Raw genomic sequence first — 18,544 nt, 5'->3', positions numbered from 1 at the left:
GACATAGACATTCAGTACAAGAAGAAAAAGATGGAAAATCTTGCACTGGAGTCCGAAATAAAAAAGAGGACAATTAGGAAACTGGACCTTGAAATAAAAAAACTTGAGAGGGAGGTGAGATATGCCTTCAATGTACACTGTATGCTAACTGTAACACAAATGTATTAATCATTATTTTTCTTTCCTCCCCCAGCTCCAAGAAGATGACACAGCTCAAAATAAAAATTAGGTATATTCTCGTAAAGTCAAGTGAGCCATGACATATGAGCTCTTATTGTGAGCACACAGGACGGTGGCATCTTTCTAAGGTTTTTTTTATTTTCCCAGCAATCAGTACAACCAAGTCATCGTTATAAGGCATCGCCCTCTTTTGCCCACCCCCCCAGCACCAGGTGTGGCCACTAGCCTATATGAAGGCCCAAAATTGTGTGTTCCTTTCTGCTCTGACAATGGCATGCCCATTCGTGCGAGATGTGGTGGATGAAGAAGCACTTGTGCTGAGGAGAGCCTTCAGGCGAGAAAGGGTCTTCAGGGACCGGTTGGACCCACTGGCCTTCCCTGATGACCATCTATATGAAAGATACAGGTTTTCTGCAGATGGCATCAGGTATCTATGCAGACTACTGGGTCCCAGGATTAAGCACCGCACTGCACGGAGCCATGCACTGAGTGTGGAGCAAATGGTTTGTGTGGCCTTGCGCTTTTTTGCTAGTGGAGCCTTCCTGTACTCAGTGGGGGATGCAGAACAGCTGAACAAGGCCACAATTTGCCGCACAATAAGGAGTGTGTGTCTGGCTATCAAAGCATTAGCAGATGTCTTCATCTCCTTCCCTGGCCACAGAAGACTCTGACATCAAAGAGGAGTTCTATAGGATTGCAGGTAAGAGGATCTACAAATTACAGGACAACTGTTAACACATAGTAGGATACTCATTACTTTGTGTGACAGGTTTCCCCAATGTCATTGGTGCAGTGGACTGCACACACATAAGGATAAAAGCCCCCTCAGGTGCCCATGAGGCCGATTTTGTGAATAGGAAATCCTTTCACAGCATTAATGTTCAGGTGAACATAACTTTTTGATATTGTCCATTGACGAACACTCTGCATTGCCAGTGATGTGCATTGATTGGTGTAATATTCCTCATCTTATGATTTCAGATGGTCTGCAATGCTGACTGTGTGATCAGCAATGTTGTGGCAAAATGGCCTGGCTCAGTCCATGACTCCAGAATCTTTCGGGCCTCTGAAATCTATCAGTGCCTATCACAAGGTAAGCCACACAACCCCTATTTATAACCATCATGGCTGTGTCAAGAATATCACTGTGTTTATGAGGTAGTAATGATGAGATTTTGTGTTGACAGGTGAATTCTCTGGTGTGTTGCTGGGAGACAGGGGGTATGGCTGCCAGCCTTTTCTCCTGACACCTTTCACAGACCCCCAGGAAGCACAGCAGGCCTACAACCATGCCCATGCCAGGACCAGGGCCAGAGTTGAAATGACCTTTGGCCTCCTGAAGGCACGCTTTCACTGCCTTCACAAATTAAGGGTCAGCCCTGTTAGGGCATGTGATATTACTGTGGCTTGTGCTGTCCTCCACAATGTGGCCTGCCTGAGGAAGGAGAGGGCCCCCAGAGTGCCACCAGCCATGGACTGGGACAATCCGGCAATCTTCCCTGATGACGACAGTGGTCGGCTGCTGAGGGACCAATATGTGTTGAATTATTTTAGTTAGTATGTGTGCTTTCAATTTTGGTTAAATATGTCCTGCGGTGGCAGAGGAATTTGGGTTTTTTTGGGTTCGTTTTTTTACGAATTTGGCCTCTTATGATGTTTGTGCGGTATACTGTGTGTAATACAAGGCTGCAGGGAGGCTACTGCATCCATTCATTTGTCTGTTCAGTTGATGTGTATGGATTTGTCCTGCATTTATTTTAGTGTGCAGACATGCAGGGTGTGTTATATACAGACCTTTGAATGTGTATGTATCATTTTGTATAATATGCTTGGATTCTGTGCTTTCCATCTTGTAGAGTCACTGTGACTTCAGTTTCGAAAGGAGCTGATGGTTTACCTGCTTTGTTTTGTCCTTATTCAATAAAGGAACATAATGTTACACATTGTGTTTTTATATTCATATGGAATGTGTATTTGTTTATATGACAGAGTACTAGGGCCACACTGAAGAAAAAGGATAAAGTCATAAATTTATGAGGCTGGTTCTTTCTGCAGAAAAGCTACATATTGTTTTTACAGTTTTGATACTTATGACAATGTGATACTTAATATTCTGGCACATCAGCATGTCTTTGTTTATGAAACCATACTGAAGTACAATTTCACGAAATGCCCCACATCTGTCATTTTAACAACTGTCCTCCTTTAAAACAACTGGTTACAATATTATGACTTGTGTTTTTTTCCCCTCTGTGGCCCTAATATTCTATCATTTTATATATAGCCTTATAGTCTATGGGAAACTGTAAATTATCTAATGATAGCAACATCATCTAAAAATCATTTTTTATCCAAAATCATTGAAATTAATGATCACAAACGTTTAAATAATGACAGTGGGTCTAGTTATATGTGATAACAATGTATAGTGAGCAGTGAAATAACTATTGGTTTCCATTTGTGGTGACTGCTGACTGACATTAGGGATGAGATTAAATAGATCCTGGAATTTAGCCTGGTCTGGAGCAGGCTAGCTCCACAGAATAAATCTCCATGGTAATTTATACCATAACATATCCTCCTGCCCCCTATCCATCTTTAGTGCAACCGGATTACGGATCAATTGAGCCAGGATCACCAAGATATCCTGGCTTAATCCCTTATCCTAGTTTTGTGCAACAGGCCCCTGGTGGCCAACTCCAAGAAACGTCTGACCTCTGTGATTGCCAACAAGGGTTTTGCCACCAAGTACTAAGTCATGTTTTGCAGAGGGGTCAAATACTTATTTCCCTCATTAAAATGCAAATCAATTTATAACATTTTTGACATGCGTTTTTCTGGATTATTTTGTTGTTATTCTGTGTGTCACTGTTCAAATAAACCTACCATTAAAATTATAGACTGATCATGTCTTTGTCAGTGGGCAAACGTACAAAATCAGCAGGGGATCAAATACTTTTTTCCCCTCACTGTGTGTATGTATGTATGTATGTATGTATATATATATATATAAATAAATAAATAAATAAATAAATAAATAAATAAATAAATAAACTACACACAATAGTCCTATTTGATTGGATAACATTTTTTAAAAACAGGCATAGACCAAGAATACATTCTATCAAAAAGGTGTCACATATAAAGGGAGTATGTGGTTCTTAACAACTTAAAAATGGGACAACCCACAAGGAACTATAGATCAGCAATTACAAACAAAGCAGACCTCTGGTTCTAATACAAATGGATTAGTTAAAGATGCATTTACATTTAAGTCATTTAGCAGACGCTCTTATCCAGAGCGACTTACAAATTGGTGCATTCAACTTAGGATAGCCAGTGAGACAACCACCCTTTTTTCTTTTTTTAATCTTTTTTTATGGGGGGGTGGGTAGAAGGATTACTGTTATACTATTCCATGTATTCCTTAAAGAGGTAGGGTTTCAAATGTCTCCGGAAGGTGGTCAGTGACTCCGCTGTCCTGGCGTCGTGGGGGAGCTTGTTCCACCATTGGGGTGCCAGAGCAGCGAATAGCTTTGACTGGGCTGAGCGGGAACTGTGCTTCCGTAGAGGTAGGGGGGCAAGCAGGCCAGAGGTGGATGAACGTAGTGCCCTCGTTTGGGTGTAGGATCAGAGCCTGAAGGTAAGGAGGTGCAGTTCCCCTCACAGCTCCGTAGTCAAGCACCATGGTTTTGTAGTAGATGCGAGCTTCAACTGGAAGCCAGTGGAGTGTACGGAGGAGTGGGGTGACATGAGAGAACTTGGGAAGGTTGAACACCAGACGGGCTGCAGCGTTCTGGATAAGTTGTAGGGGTTTAAATGGCACAGGCAGGGAGCCAAGCCAACAGCGAGTTGCAGTAATCCAGACGGGAGATGACAAGTACTTGTATTAGGACCTGTGCCGCTTTCTGTGTAAGGTAGGGTCGTACTCTTCGAATGTTGTAGAGCATGAACCTGCAGGATCGGGTCACCGCTTTGATGTTAGCGGAGAACGACAGGGTGTTGTCCAGGCTCATGCCAAGGTTCCTTGTACTCTGGGAGGAGGACAGAATGGAGTTGTCAACCGTGATGGCGAGATCATGGAGTGGGCAGTCCATGCAAAAATCACTCCGCTATTTCCTGGTTGCAGAAATTCTAATAGTTCGCCTAATTTCAGTTTATGTGACTAAACAAGCCAAGTATAGTGTAGAGAATCATTGTACCATCTAAACCGCTGTGAAATATATTTTCCATAACCCAAAATTTTGTAATTTCAGCTGGTGTACAAAACCGAAAGTAAAATATGCAAAAACGAGGCATAGAAATAGCGCACATAGATTAGATCTGGCACTTCTTAGACTTGCTTTCAATGAGAATGACAGATCTACACTGCTCAAAAGAATAAAGGGAACACTTAAACAACACATCCTAGATCTGAATGAATGAAATAATCTTATTAAATACCTTTTTCATTACATAGTTGAATGTGCTGACAACAAAAATCACAGAAAAATTATCAATGGAAATCAAATTTATCAACCCATGGAGGTCTGGATTTGGAGTCACCCTCAAAATTAAAGTGGAAAACCACACTACAGGCTGATCCAACTTTGATGTAATGTCCTTAAAACAAGTCAAAATGAGGCTCAGTAGTGTGTGTGGCCTCCACGTGCCTGTATGACCTCCCTACAACGCCTGGGCATGCTCCCAATGAGGTGGCGGATGGTCTCCTGAGGGATCTCCTCCCAGACCTGGACTAAAGCATCCGCCAACTCCTGGACAGTCTGTGGTGCAATGTGGCGTTGGTGGATGGAGCGAGACATGATGTCCCAGATGTGCTCAATTGGATTCAGGTCTGGGGAACGGGCGGGCCAGTCCATAGCATCAATGCCTTCCTCTTGCAGGAACTGCTGACACACTCCAGCCACATGAGGTCTAGCATTGTCTTGCATTAGGAGGAACCCAAGGCCAACCGCACCAGCATATGGTCTCACAAGGGGTCTGAGGATCTCATCTCGGTACCTAATGGGAGTCAGGCTACCTCTGGCGAGCACATGGAGGGTTGTGCGGCCCCCCAAAGAAATGCCACCCCACACCATGACTGACCCACCGCCAAACCGGTCATGCTGGAGGATGTTGCAGGCAGCAGAACGTTCTCCACGGCGTCTCCAGACTCTGCCACGTCTGTCACGTGCTCAGTGTGAACCTGCTTTCATCTGTGAAGAGCACAGGGCGTCAGTGGCTATTTTGCCAATCTTGGTGTTCTCTGGCAAATGCCAAAAGTCCTGCCCGGTGTTGGGCTGTAAGCACAACCCCCACCTGTGGACGTCGGGCCCTCATACCACCCTCATGGAGTCTGTTTCTGACCGTTTGAGCAGACATGCACATTTGTGGCCTGCTGGAGGTCATTTTGCAGGGCTCTGGCAGTGCTCCTCCTGCTCCTCCTTGCACAAAGGCGGAGGTAGCGGTCCTGCTGCTGGGTTGTTGCCCTCCTACGGCCTCCTCCACGTCTCCTGATGTACTGGCCTGTCTCCTGGTAGCGCCTCCATGCTCTGGACACTATGCTGACAGACACAGCAAACCTTCTTGCCACAGCTCGCATTGATGTGCCATCCTGGATGAGCTGCACTACCTGAGCCACTTGTGTGGGTTGTAGACTAAGTCTCATGCTCCCACTAGAGTGAAAGCACCGGCAGCATTCAAAAGTGACCAAATCATCAACCAGGAAAGCATGGGAACTGAGAAGTGGTCTGTGGTCACAACCTGGAGAACCACTTCTTTATTGGGGGTGTCTTGCTAATTGCCTATAATTTCCACCTGTTGTCTATTCCATTTGCACAACAGCATGTGAAATGTATTGTCAATCAGTGTTGCTTCGTAAGTGGACAGTTTGATTTCACAGAAGTGTGATTGACTTGGAGTTACATTGTGTTGTTTAAGTGTTCCTTTTATTTTTTTTAGCAGTGTATAACACACATTTCTATGTGAATGTGGTCGAGTCGCCCAAAAAGTAACATATTGCAGCATTAAGGCAACAGAAAGTATCATACAATATTACACATCTGATGTCTGTATGAGTTACTTCACAAATCTTTTATCAGCATATCGAAAATGTTAATCCAAAATATCAAACTTGTGATAAATGTTTATAAAATGAAGTCATCTACACTGTAATAATGTTGTTGGAAAAAGATTTCATAAAAAATTACAATTGATCTTCATGTAACATACTTTCATAAACATGGAACCGTGTGAGAATGATTAATATATGCAAATGAGTCCCTTGTGTCCCATATTACCGTCTACATTCATCATATAGGAATGATTTGAGAGAAATTCTTCGTTCCCATTTTCTTTTGACAACAAGAGATTTTAAGAAATGAACAAATCCAGGTCTAACACCCAGGATTCTTTAGAATCAAAAACATGACAACACGCTCTATTAGAATACATATTCTTGTTGAAACAATCAAGTAACAACAACCCTTAGAGGGCAAATCCTTAGTTGAAACAATAACAAAGCATCTCCCTGCCTCTGTTTTGGCAAAAAGCTGAGTGACGGGCCTGGAGAAATTTAAACCATAAAAATTAATAGACAGGTACTGACCATCCAAGATATCAAAATTATAGTTGTAAGCATGTTTTGAGGCTATACAGTGTTTGTTTACATGTACAATGTTTACAAACATTGGCGTAAAATAAGCTTATATGTTGGGTTCAGAGGGGGTTCAACAGTTGAACTAAGTTCATTAGGCATTTATAAGTTGTATTCTTCAAGAATCAATGGTTAAATATCGTAAATGTATAAGTCCAAAAATGGATGTAGCAACTGCAGATTGCCCCTTTAAGTCTAGGATAAATAAAAATATAATATTTTGGTCTTACTCTCACTGCTAGAACCTGGTCACCAGTTTTGACTGAAGGGCTTCCAGACTTACATTACATTATGAGGACCTAGCAATTTTACGTGCCCTGCTTGGAATGGTTTACAGTGAAATCTTTGAGTAGATCACATTAATTATGGTCAACAGCTACTGCCACTAACCTTCTGTTTGCGACCCTCTGGTAAGTAACACGGACATACCAGATCACTAATCATGTACACACAGCAGTAAACGAAGAGAGGTGCTCTGAAGCATCAGTGCAGTGGTTTGCCAATGTCCACGGTGACATTAATGTACAGAGGTGGCCTATCAACTGATAGAGTACTGTAGGAGCAGGTGTTAAGGCCATCCTTTCTCCAGACTTTAGGTGTCCGTCCTAGCAAACGCATCCTGTGAAGGAGAAATGATTTCAGAATGAAATTAATTCAATGACGAATGATATTTCCAATACAGCAAGCTATTTATCATTGATGTGTCCACCGTGACTCACCTTTCTTTATTGATTTTGTTGCCGCTATCTCTTTTATGAAATACCATGGTATAGCGTGCTATAAGATGGGGGGGTCGTATAATTTTCATTTTCTGGAGCTCCACCCTACCAGAGACAAATTACATCAATCATTGATCAATAACATTCCGTATTGACTAAGATGTAGTGAGAGATATAGAGAGAGGTCCAACATTTAGCAGTGGTCTCACCTGATGCGAAGGTCGTCATCCTCTCCACCCCATCCCCAGTAAGTGTTTGAAAATCCGTTCACTTTGTGAAACTGGTCCTTCGTCATGGCCGTCACCCCTCCAAAGTAACCTTTGTATCGCAATCTACGAGAGCAAAAAACAACAAGACATTACAGACCTGTTCCCAGAATTTGTTCTTAACTGACTTGCCTAGTTAAATAAAAGGTAAAATAAGTAGTAACCAAGAAAGTGCTAAAAAAAATATTTTATATTTGAGATTCTTAAAATAGCCAACCTTTGCCTTGATGACAGCTTTGCACACTCTTGGCATTCTCGCAACCAGCTTCATGAAGTAATCACCTGGAATGCATTTCAATTAACAGGTGTGCCTTCTTAAAATATAATTTGTGGAATTTATTTCCTTCTTAATGAGTTTGAGCCAATCGGTTGTGTTGGGACAAGGTGGGGGGGGTATACAGATGATAGCCCTAGTTGGTAAAAGACCATGTCCATATTATGGCAAGAACAGCTCAAACAAGCAAAGAGAAACGACAGTCTATCATTACTTTTAAGACATGAAGGTCAGTCAATATGGAAAATGTCAAGAACTTTGAAAGTTTCTTCAAGTGCAGTCGCAAAATCCATCAAGTGCTATGATGAAACTGGATCTCATGAGGACTGCCACAGGAATGGAAGACCCAGAGTTACCTCTGCTGCAGAGGATAAGTTCATTGAAGTTACCAGCCTCAAATTGCAGCCCAAATAAATGCTTCAGAGTTCAAGTCACAGACACATCTCAACATCAACTGTTCAGAGGGGACTGTGAGAATCAAGCCTTCATGGTTGAATTGCTGAAAAGAAACCATTACTAAAGGACACCAATAAGAAGAAGAGACTTGCTTGGGCCAAGAAACACGAGCAATGGACATTAGACCGATGGAAATGTGTCCTTTGGTCTGGAGTCCAAATTTGAGATTTTTGGTTCAAACCGCTGTGTCTTTGTGAGACGAGATGTGGGTGAACGGATGATCTCCGCATGTGTAGTTCCCACCGTAAAGCATGGAAGAGGTGTTATGGTGTGGGGGGTGCTTTTCTGGTGACACTGTCTGTGATTTGTTTAGAATTCAAGGCACACTTAACCAGCATGGCTACCACAGCATTCTGCAGCGATGACCCAACACACCTCCAGGCTGTGTAAGGGCTATTATACCAAGAAGGAGAGTGATGGAGTGCTGCATCAGATGATCTGGCCTCCACAATCCCCCAACCCAATTGAGATGAGTCAGATGGCAGAGTGAAGGAAAAGCAGCCAACAAGTGCTCAACATATGTGGGAACTCCTTCAAGACTGTTGGAAAAGCATTCCAGGTGAAGCTGGTTGACAGAATGCCAAGAGTGTGCAAAGCGGTCATCAAGGCAAAGGGTGGCTATTTGAAGAATCTCAAATATAAAATATATTTTGATTTGTTGAATACTTTTTTGGTTACTACATGATTCCATGTGTTCTTTCATAGTTTTGTTGTCTTCACTATTATTCTACAATGTAAAAAACAGTAAAAATAAAGAAAAAGCCTTGAATGAGTAGGTGTGTTCAATCTTTTGACTGGTACTGTATGTATGTATGTATGTATGTATGTGTAAATATATATATGTGTATGTATATATACACATACATATATTTACACATACATATACATACAGTGCTATGAAAAAGTATTTGCCCCCTTTCTAATTTTCTCTACTTTTGCATATTTGTGATACTGAATGTTATCAGATCTTCAACCAAAACCTAATATTAGATAAAGGGAACATAAGTGAACAAATAACACAACAATTACATATTTATTTCATAAACAAAGTTATGCAACACCCAATTCCCCTGTGTGAAAAAGTAATTGCCCCCTTACACTCAATAACTGGTTGTGCCACCTTTAGCTGCAATGACTCCAACCAAATGCTTCCTGTAGTAGTTAATCTGTCTCTCATGTCACTGTGGAGGAATTTTGGCCCAATCTTCCATGCAGAACTGCTTTAACTCAGTGACGTGTGGGTTTTCAAGCATGAACTGCTCGTTTCATGTCCTGCCACAACATCTCAATTGGGATTAGGTCTGGACTTTGACTAGGCCATTCCAAAACTTCCAATTTGTTGTTTTTTAGCAATTTTCATGTAGACTTGATTGTGTGTTTTGGATCATTCTTGCTGCATGACCCAGCTGCGCTTCAGCTTCAGCTCACAGACGGATGGTCTGACATTCTCCTGTAGAATTCTCTGATACGGAGCAGAATTCATGGTTCCTTCTATTAAGGCAAGTCGTCTATGGACAGATGATTCAAAAGTATAACTTTTTGGACAACATGGTTCCAGTAACGCCTGGCGAAAACCAAACTCTGCATTCCACAGTAAGAACATCATGCCAAAGGTCAAGCATGGTGGTGGTGGTGTGATGGTTTGGGGATGCTTTGTTGCCTCAGGACCTGGACAACTTGCCTTAATAGAAGTTCAATGTTCAATGCTCAGCCAGTCACCAAATAGGCTATTTAGATTATCCACTATAATGAACATACTGTAGTTTACGCTTACCCTGGTAAATGAAGCAATCTGGGTTTAAAAATGTTCAAGACATTAAGTCAAAGTTTTATAAATTGTAGGCTTGAGCTCATTAAAAGCAGTAACGACATGAATCAAATCAAAATGATTGATTCTCTCTTTTAATATTTTTAGAATTATTTATCCCTCTGGCTATCTCTATAATGTATTGCTATCATCTGGGCATCTGGCCTTTTTCAGTCCTCCCTTTCTAGCCTATTTAATCTCAGAAAATAACCTTAATGCTTAATATTATAGTTTTTCCCACTTTCTTCCTCCACTTTTTCATTTAAGAAAAACATACTGTACTCTGTGTGAAGTAGTGGCCACTACAGGCCCTTATGCTATCTGTCTGCCACAGGTACACATCGACCTTGAAACTCCTGATGTGTTTTGTTTCATTTGAATAAGCCCCCACAGCACCACAGTGTTGCAAATAATGAGACTGTGGGAAACAAAGATTCTTCAGAATTTGAATTCTAAGTATTTGAACCATCTTCTATGAGCCCATCACTGATAATTGATAGGACCATGGTAACTAGGCCTGTTAGCCACCATAGCAAGAGGACTGAAGAAAGTGCCATGTTATGTCACCATTTGAAGTAACTCAAATATAAAATAGATTGATTTGTTTAACACTTTTGTGGTTACTACATGATTCCATATGTGTTATTTCATAGTTGTGATGTCTTCACTATTATTCTACAATGTAGAAAATAGTAAAAATAAAGAAAAACCCTTGAATGAGCAGGTGTGTCCAAACTTTTGACTGGTACTGTAGGTGGATATGGGTTGAGAGCTGAGATACTTACTTGTACCCTGTGGAGTTCCTGCCGACCACTAAGTGTTTGGGCTGTTGGTCACACTTGTATAGGTTGTTGTCATTCTCTGGAACCAGATCCACATCATGAAAAACAAAGCAATCCCAACTGTAGTCCTTGAGTGCCTCCAAGTACCCAACATTAAGTAGCTTGGCCCGGTTAAACATCACCTCTCCAGCCTGTCAAAACAAACAAATCATCAATTTCAACGTTTGTAACCCATATCAGGCTCAGAATCAGTGCTGCACTTTTCCCATCAATATTCTTGAGTCAAGTGAAACATGTTGAACATTTAAGTCCTCTTCATGAAACGGTTATACAAATTTGCTCACAAATGATTAGCTCTAAGAGTGAAACTGACATAATTTCCTGTTACTACACATCATGAGAGTAATACCTGGTGGATGACGTAGATGCCGTAGTGCAGCTGCTGCCTCTGGAGGAAGGGGTGCAGGTGATGCAGGAGGTAGAGGAGGTGTTTCTCCCGGTTACGATGGGGAATGAGGACAGCCACACTCTGCTGGGCAAGGCAGTCTGGAGGCTGGTATTGGCCCTCAGCCACTCCACTGTTCTCACGCTCCACCTCCTTCAGCGTTAGAGAGTCCTCAAATGTGAGCTTCAGGACTCCCTCTGTAGGCAGATAATAGTAGGCATAATTAAAATACAGACAATTAAATAGTAAAGTCTTATGGACAAATTCATTATCTATGCTTTACTCAATTAACTCCATTGCAAAATATTTACATTGCACTAGTTTCTGAAAACATTTAAATATTTATATATTTTTTAAATACACTGCAAAAAAAAAAAAAAGGGAACACTAAAATAACATCCTAGATCTGAATGAATGAAATAATCGTATTAAATACTTTTTTCTTTACATAGTTGAATGTGCTGACAACAAAATCACGAAAAAATTATCAATGGAAATCAAATTTATCAACCCATGGAGGTCTGGATTTGGAGTCACCCTCAAAATTAAAGTGGAAAACCACACTACAGGCTGATCCAACTTTGATGTAATGTCCTTAAAACAAGTCAAAATGAGGCTCAGTAGTGTGTGTGGCCTCCACGTGCCTGTATGACCTCCCTACAACGCCTGGGCATGCTCCTGGACAGTCTGTGGTGCAACGTGGCGTTGGTGGATGGAGCGAGACATGATGTCCCAGATGTGCTCAATTGGATTCAGGTCTGGGGAACGGGCGGGCCAGTCCATAGCATCAATGCCTTCCTCTTGCAGGAACTGCTGACACACTCCAGCCACATGAGGTCTAGCATTGTCTTGCATTAGGAGGAAGCCAGGGCCAACCGCACCAACATATGGTCTCACAAGGGGTATGTGGATCTCATCTCGGTACCTAATGGCAGTCAGGCTACCTCTGGCGAGCACATGGAGGGCTGTGCGGCCCCCCAAAGAAATGCCACCCCACACCATGACTGACCCACCGCCAAACCGGTCATGCTGGAGGATGTTGCAGGCAGCAGAACGTTCTCCACGGTGTCTCCAGACTCTGTCACATGTGCTCAGTGTGAACCTGCTTTCATCTGTGAAGAGCACAGGGCGCCAGTGGCGAATTTGCCAATTTTGGTGTTCTCTGGCAAATGCCAAAAGTCCTGCACGGTGTTGGGCTGTAAGCACAACCCCCACCTGTGGACGTCGGGCCCTCATACCACACTCATGGAGTCGGTTTCTGACCGTTTGAGCAGACACATGCACATTTGTGGCCTGCTGGAGGTCATTTTGCAGGGCTCTGGCAGTGCTCCTCCTGCTCCTCCTTGCACAAAGGCAGAGGTAGCAGTCCTGCTGCTGGGTTGTTGCCCTCATTCGCCCTCCTCCACATATCCTGATGTACTGGCCTGTCTCCTGGTAGCGCCTCCATGCTCTGGACACTACGCTGACAGACACAGCAAACCTTCTTGCCACAGCTCGCATTGATGTGCCGTATGTGTCTTGGAGGGCGGGTAGTTTGCCCCCGGTAATGCGTTCGGCAGACCGCACCACCCTGTAGAGAGTCCTGCGGTTGCGGGCGGTGCAGTTGCCATACCAGGCGGTGATACAGCCCGACAGGATGCTCTCAATTGTGCATCTGTAAACGTTTGTGAGGGTTTTAGGTGCAAAGCCAAATTTCTTCAGCCTCCTGAGGTTGAAGAGGCTCTGTTGCGCCTTCTTCACTACACTGTCTGCGTGGGTGGACCATTTCAGTTTGTCAGTGATGTGTACGCCAAGGAACTTGAAGCTTTCCACCTTCTCCACTGCGGTCCCGTCGATGTGGATAGGGGGGTGCACCTTCTGCTGTTTCCTGAAGTCCACGATCATCTCCTTTGTTTTGTTGACGTTGAGTGAGAGGTTATTTTCCTGGCACCACACTCCCAGAGCCCTCACCTCCTCCTTGTAGGCGGTCTCGTCATTGTTGGTAATCAAGCCTACTACTGTTGTGTGGTCTGCAAACCTGATGATTGAGTTGGAGGCCTGCTTGGCCACACAGTCATGGGTGAACAGGAGGGGGCTGAGCACGCATCATTGTGGGGCCCCAGTGTTGAGGATCAGCGAAGTGGAGATGTTGTTTCCTACCTTCACCACCTGGGGGCGGCCCGTCAGGAAGTCCAGGACCCAGTTGCACAGGGCGGGGTTCAGACCCAGGGCCTCAAGCTTAATGATGAGCTTGGAGGGTACTATGGTGTTGAATGCTGCGCTATAGTCAATGAACAGCATTCTTCATAGGTATTCCTCTTGTCCAGATGGGATAGGGCAGTGTGCAGTGTGATGGCTATTGCATCGTCTGTGGATCTATTGGGGAGGTAAGCAAATTGAAGTAGGTCTAGGGTGACAGGTAAGGTAGAGGTGATATGATCCTTGACTAGTCTCTCAAAGCACTTCATGATGACAGAGGTGAGTGCTACGGGGCGATAGTCATTTAGTTCAGTTACCTTTGCTTTCTTGGGTACAGGAACAATGGTGGCCATCTTGAAGCATGTGGGAACAGCAGACTGGGAAAGGGAGAGATTGAATATGTCCGTAAACACGCCAGCTGGTCTGCGCATGCTCTGAGGACGCGGCTAGGGATGCCTTCTGGGCCGGCAGCCTTGCGGGGATTAACATGCTTAAATGTCTTACTCACGTCGGCCACGGAGGAGGAGAGGCCACAGTCCTTGGTAGTGGGCCTCGTAAATGGCACTGTGATATCCTCAAAGCGGGCGAAGGAGGTGTTTAGCTTCTCTGGAAGCGAGACGTCGGTGTCAGCGACGTGGCTGGTTTTCTTTTTGTAGTCCGCGAATGTCTGTAGACCCTGCCACATACGTCTTGTGTCTGAGCCGTTGAATTGCGACTCCACTTTGTCTCTGTACTGATGTTTTGCCAGTTTAATTGCCTTGCGGAGTGAGTAGCTACACTGTTTGTATTCTGCCATATTCCCAGTCACCTCGCCATGGTTAAATGCGGTGGTTCGCACTTTCAGTTTTGCGCAAATGCTGCCATCTATCCATGGTTTCTGGTTAGGGTAGGTTTTAATAGTCACAGTGGGCACAACATCACCTATACACTTCCTGATAAACTCAGTCACCGTTTCAGTGTATTCGTCTAAATTATTTTGGCAAGCTACCCGGAACATATCCCAGTCTGCGTGATCAAAACAATCTTAATTATTTCTCAGTTTTGCTTTTAGATACAAATGTCAAATATATGTCAACAAACCTTCCTCCAAAAAGGACCATTCATGGATTAAATCTCGTGGGGAAAAAAAGTATTTTTTTTGTCCTGGTTTCATATGGAATCACTCTATACAATTACAACAGCTGTACACTTCCTGTCAACAAGGAGCCATTGTATGTAAGCTACATGCTAATTGTTACCGCACAGGTAACCTCATCCCCAGGCTACTGCACACAGTGCATATAAGCCTGGGATATCAACCACTCCAAGTTAGACTTAGCGGGAGTGACCTACTGAGTAAAGTATTTGTCATCATTTAATTTTAGTGAATCACACGACTGCGAGGCGTGGCTCTGTGCTTGTGGTGTGCTAGCGTACGGGGGAGGTTTAGGGAGGAAGGTGTTGTAGGAGATGATTGGTTGGTAGATTAAGCCGATTAAGCAAATGCCTATGAGCCGGGAGATTCTCACAGCTCTCTGTATTGGCTAACGAAGGACAAGTTTGACCTGTTTGTCCACCAGACTCTTTGCGCATGGACGGAAGTTTCCGGGAATGAGATTACCACAGATTGCTACAGTATGTGAAAGTAATCAATCGAGCCATAGCCTAGCAGTGTTTAGGAGTAACAAATGCTTGTTACACAATCCCTACATAAAACATTAAAGTATTTTCTTTATTACCAATGTTATTCCCCCAACGTTAAGCCACACCGTACATCATGTTCTTTACAAGGAATTTTACAGTAACATATCATCATCAGTAAGTAGGTTATAGAAAGGCTTGTATCAAGCTTACAATTACATCTGTGGATACTCAGAGTCTGTACTTACGGAGCAGTGGCGATTTCTCAGGACAGCTTTGTTTTGGTGGTGGGGTGTCAGGGAGAGGATTGGAGAAGACCTGTGTCACTGATCTCCAGGAGTTTTGTTCTCCCACACTCGGGACCTCAGCATTATCAGCAAGTGTTTGTGTTGGCAAAAGGGTATCCTGAATTGCTTTCACTGTTTCACGGGCAAAAGTGGCGTACCAAGCCAAGACGGAGACGGAGAGCAGCAACAGTACCATATACTTGCACTTCCGGAAAAACATGGACATAGCAGGACAGACTCCCATGGTTTCTCAGTTGTAGAGGTTCAGTGTCAAATCCCCAAAAATGTGGTAGGCTTCAGTCTTGGTTTACGATATCTGGTTTTCCTCTGCAGCAGCCACAGGAGGAATAACTGGGTAGAGAGCAACAGGACCCCTGATCACTCATCCCTTGATGACACAAAATTCTGGGGAAGTTTCCTAATCATTGTCACTAATGTAAAAAAGCATTATGCCTACTTTGAATTATTTTATTGATTTTCCACTGGTGCAAAGTTTAAATTCAGAGAAAATCCAGTTGCATGTGAATGAAGGTGAGTCACTTAAAATAAACTCAATTCCTCTGCACGCTGTACCTGGATATGAAGAAATAAATATTTAATTTTCATCGACACTTGCATTTATAGCATTCCACCAGGGGATTATACCACAACTAGCCTTGGGCACCCAGGCTTCAGTGAATGCCTGTGACAGAGGCTAGGCCTATGCGACAACAGAATTCACAGTAGGCTTCTTTACCTTGGCTGTACACTCTGTGGTGTTTAATCTATACACGTTCGCCTCTATATACTCCCGCCAACCAAAAGGAAAAGTAGCTGAAGTGGAACGATTCTCTCCTCTTCACTCACACCTGTTCGCTCTTTGGTTTCATGTTGTTGACACTGTTTCAAGCCATTGTCTTTCAATGCACACTATTCATGTTTGTCCAGGGTAGTAATCTTAGGCTGTAACTGCTTTTGTGTGTGTGATTAGCTTAGACACATCACATGTTGCCACGTTCTTCTTATTTCTCCTAATCTATTTGCATAACCAAAATGGGATACCTATCATCCTAATCTAAACGGTGGTTAGGCTAGCTAAAATGACTAGAGAACAGACCCATGACAAAAGACAACTAAATTGATGTAAAATGATAACTTGCTGTAAAGTCCTTGCTTTACAAATCACTAGCTAACTTGTTAGCTAGCTACCTATCATGAGTTGTGGAATTGAAACATGATGACATAGCCAGTAGCCTTCTGCCCAACTGTATTGACAGTCAGTGAACGTATTTGTTGTTTGAATGCTGCCTGCTACACATTCAATGTTACCCAACTGGCTGTAGCTAGTTAACGTTGACTACGTTGTTGCTGACATATTTGTGAATGGTCAAAGTTGGAAGGAGTTGATTAAGCACCACGCAAAATTATATAGAACGTTCACCTGATTTGCAAACTCTGAACAGTAACACATATTTTAGATGTTGACAAATGGCTCGTGTTGTCGTGCAACCAAGAGGCTAGCAGGTAGCTAACTTGCTAGCAGTAAGTAGCTTGTTAAGTGTAGCGTCATCCAATGCAAATAGCATTTTAGTTAGCTAGCCAGCTAACAGCTACTGCGACCATTGTGTCAGATAGCTATCAAGGTAGAAATTAGGTCCCAGAATACGCTTTAAAGTTTACACAGCATTTGCCGTTTATAATTAAAAAAAATCTTGAAGAATGAAGATGTCTTACCTGTGAGTTGCCTCGAGTTCTGCTGTTTTGGACTGGATGCTGGCTGGCCACTCCTCCTGGCTACTACCTTTGCAAACACCGTACCACGTAGAAGGATGTGCAAATACAGACCAGGTTCAAGACTCATGACGCATTCAAACGAACTGGGAACTCGGAAAATACGTGGTTAAATCAGTGATCTTCAGGTCGGAAGACGCCAGAGTTCCCGAGTTGGAATTCCGAGTTGGATGACCTTTCAAAACGATTTTTCCTTGTCTGAAGTCAGAGATTTCCGAGTTCCCAGTTGTCTTGAACGCGGCATCACAGGTGAACATAAAGGGGAAAACTATGGGATTATAATGACAGAACTACCTGAGTTTGTATTTTGAATTTCGTGGTCGCACATTGAGATTCGTGGTTGCAAGTACGATTGGCAAATGTGGCATTTAATTTTGCAAATTTGTATCATGATGTAAAAACGGTCGCAAACTTGTAACTTGACATTTGAATACATTCAATAAGATTTGTAAACATAATTTATTTTCAGAATTATTACAAATCCATTTACGAGTATGAATATTCTACTGTGAATCAAAAAATAGTTCTGTCAGATTACCAAGAGATTCGTAAATTTAGAGAGAGATTTGAAAGTAAATATTTGAATTGAGCAGCTCTTGGGGGCAGGACATTTTACCCCTGCCCAATCAGTACCCTCTGCCAAAAACCACAACCGCCTAACCATTGGCTGGATTGTTCCATCAATCAAATCTCAGGAAGTAGTTACTCACATGAGCAACAGAGGATGAGGTAACTAAAACGATCTACTTGAAGGTAATCGTATCTAGCTACAAACCCATGGCAGAATTAAACAGATGGGTATTCAGATAAGATTTACTTGGGTTCCAGCCAATGTGGGGGTGGAGGGGAACGAGGCAGTAGATGAACAGGCTAAACAAGCACTTAGTAGTGGGGATGTTGATGTTGAATTGTCAATGAGCAAGGCAGAGGCAAAAAGACTGATATATACAGTGATGGTGCAGAGGTGGCAGGAGCAGTGGAATATAAATAATAAGGGAAGGCATTTATTTCAAGTACAGAGGAAAGTCAGGGAGGGGAGGACGGCAGGAAGGGACAGAAGAGAGGAGGCTATTTTTACAAGAGTAAGGGTGGGACACGGCCAGTTGAATAAGACATTAAACGTGAT

General features: G+C 43.0%; 1 protein-coding gene across 3 annotated transcripts; it reads right to left on the bottom strand.

Annotated features, from left to right (window-relative positions):
* Positions 1-6,081: 6,081 nt before the first annotated feature.
* LOC311100282 (beta-1,4-galactosyltransferase 4-like) lies at positions 6,082-17,618 on the bottom strand. Of its 3 annotated transcripts, XM_084141137.1 has the most exons (8): positions 17,362-17,450; positions 16,106-16,221; positions 15,610-15,999; positions 11,528-11,760; positions 11,122-11,309; positions 7,743-7,865; positions 7,534-7,638; positions 6,082-7,433 (listed from the first exon to the last, which is right to left on the bottom strand). In XM_084141137.1, exons 3-8 carry the CDS (start codon positions 15,890-15,892, stop codon positions 7,298-7,300), a joined length of 1,068 nt encoding a protein of 355 aa, XP_083997263.1. In that variant the 5' UTR covers positions 15,893-15,999; positions 16,106-16,221; positions 17,362-17,450; the 3' UTR covers positions 6,082-7,297. The 3 variants fall into 3 exon arrangements, with proteins under 3 accessions (XP_083997263.1, XP_083997264.1, XP_083997265.1); XM_084141138.1 differs by lacking the exon at positions 16,106-16,221 and having other exon boundaries at positions 17,362-17,448; XM_084141139.1 differs by lacking the exons at positions 15,610-15,999; positions 16,106-16,221 and having other exon boundaries at positions 17,362-17,618.
* Positions 17,619-18,544: the final 926 nt, after the last annotated feature.

Source organism: Coregonus lavaretus, assembly GCF_964263955.1.
Source record: "Coregonus lavaretus genome assembly, chromosome: 24".
In the NCBI taxonomy this organism is placed as follows: Eukaryota; Metazoa; Chordata; class Actinopteri; order Salmoniformes; family Salmonidae; genus Coregonus; species Coregonus lavaretus.
Note: the sequence above shows the minus strand (reverse complement) of the source record. Positions and strands in the feature narration are given on the sequence as shown.

Excerpts from the sequence above, each read along its gene's own strand:
- LOC311100282 (XM_084141137.1), bottom strand. The coding sequence starts at position 15,892 with ATGGGAGTCTGTCCTGCTATGTCCATGTTTTTCCGGAAGTGCAAGTAT. Across the intron at positions 7,639-7,742 it reads GATGACGACCTTCGCATCAG|GGTGGAGCTCCAGAAAATGA; the intron begins GTGAGACCACTG and ends TGTCTCTGGTAG. Across the intron at positions 7,434-7,533 it reads AACAAAATCAATAAAGAAAG|GATGCGTTTGCTAGGACGGA; the intron begins GTGAGTCACGGT and ends TCTCCTTCACAG.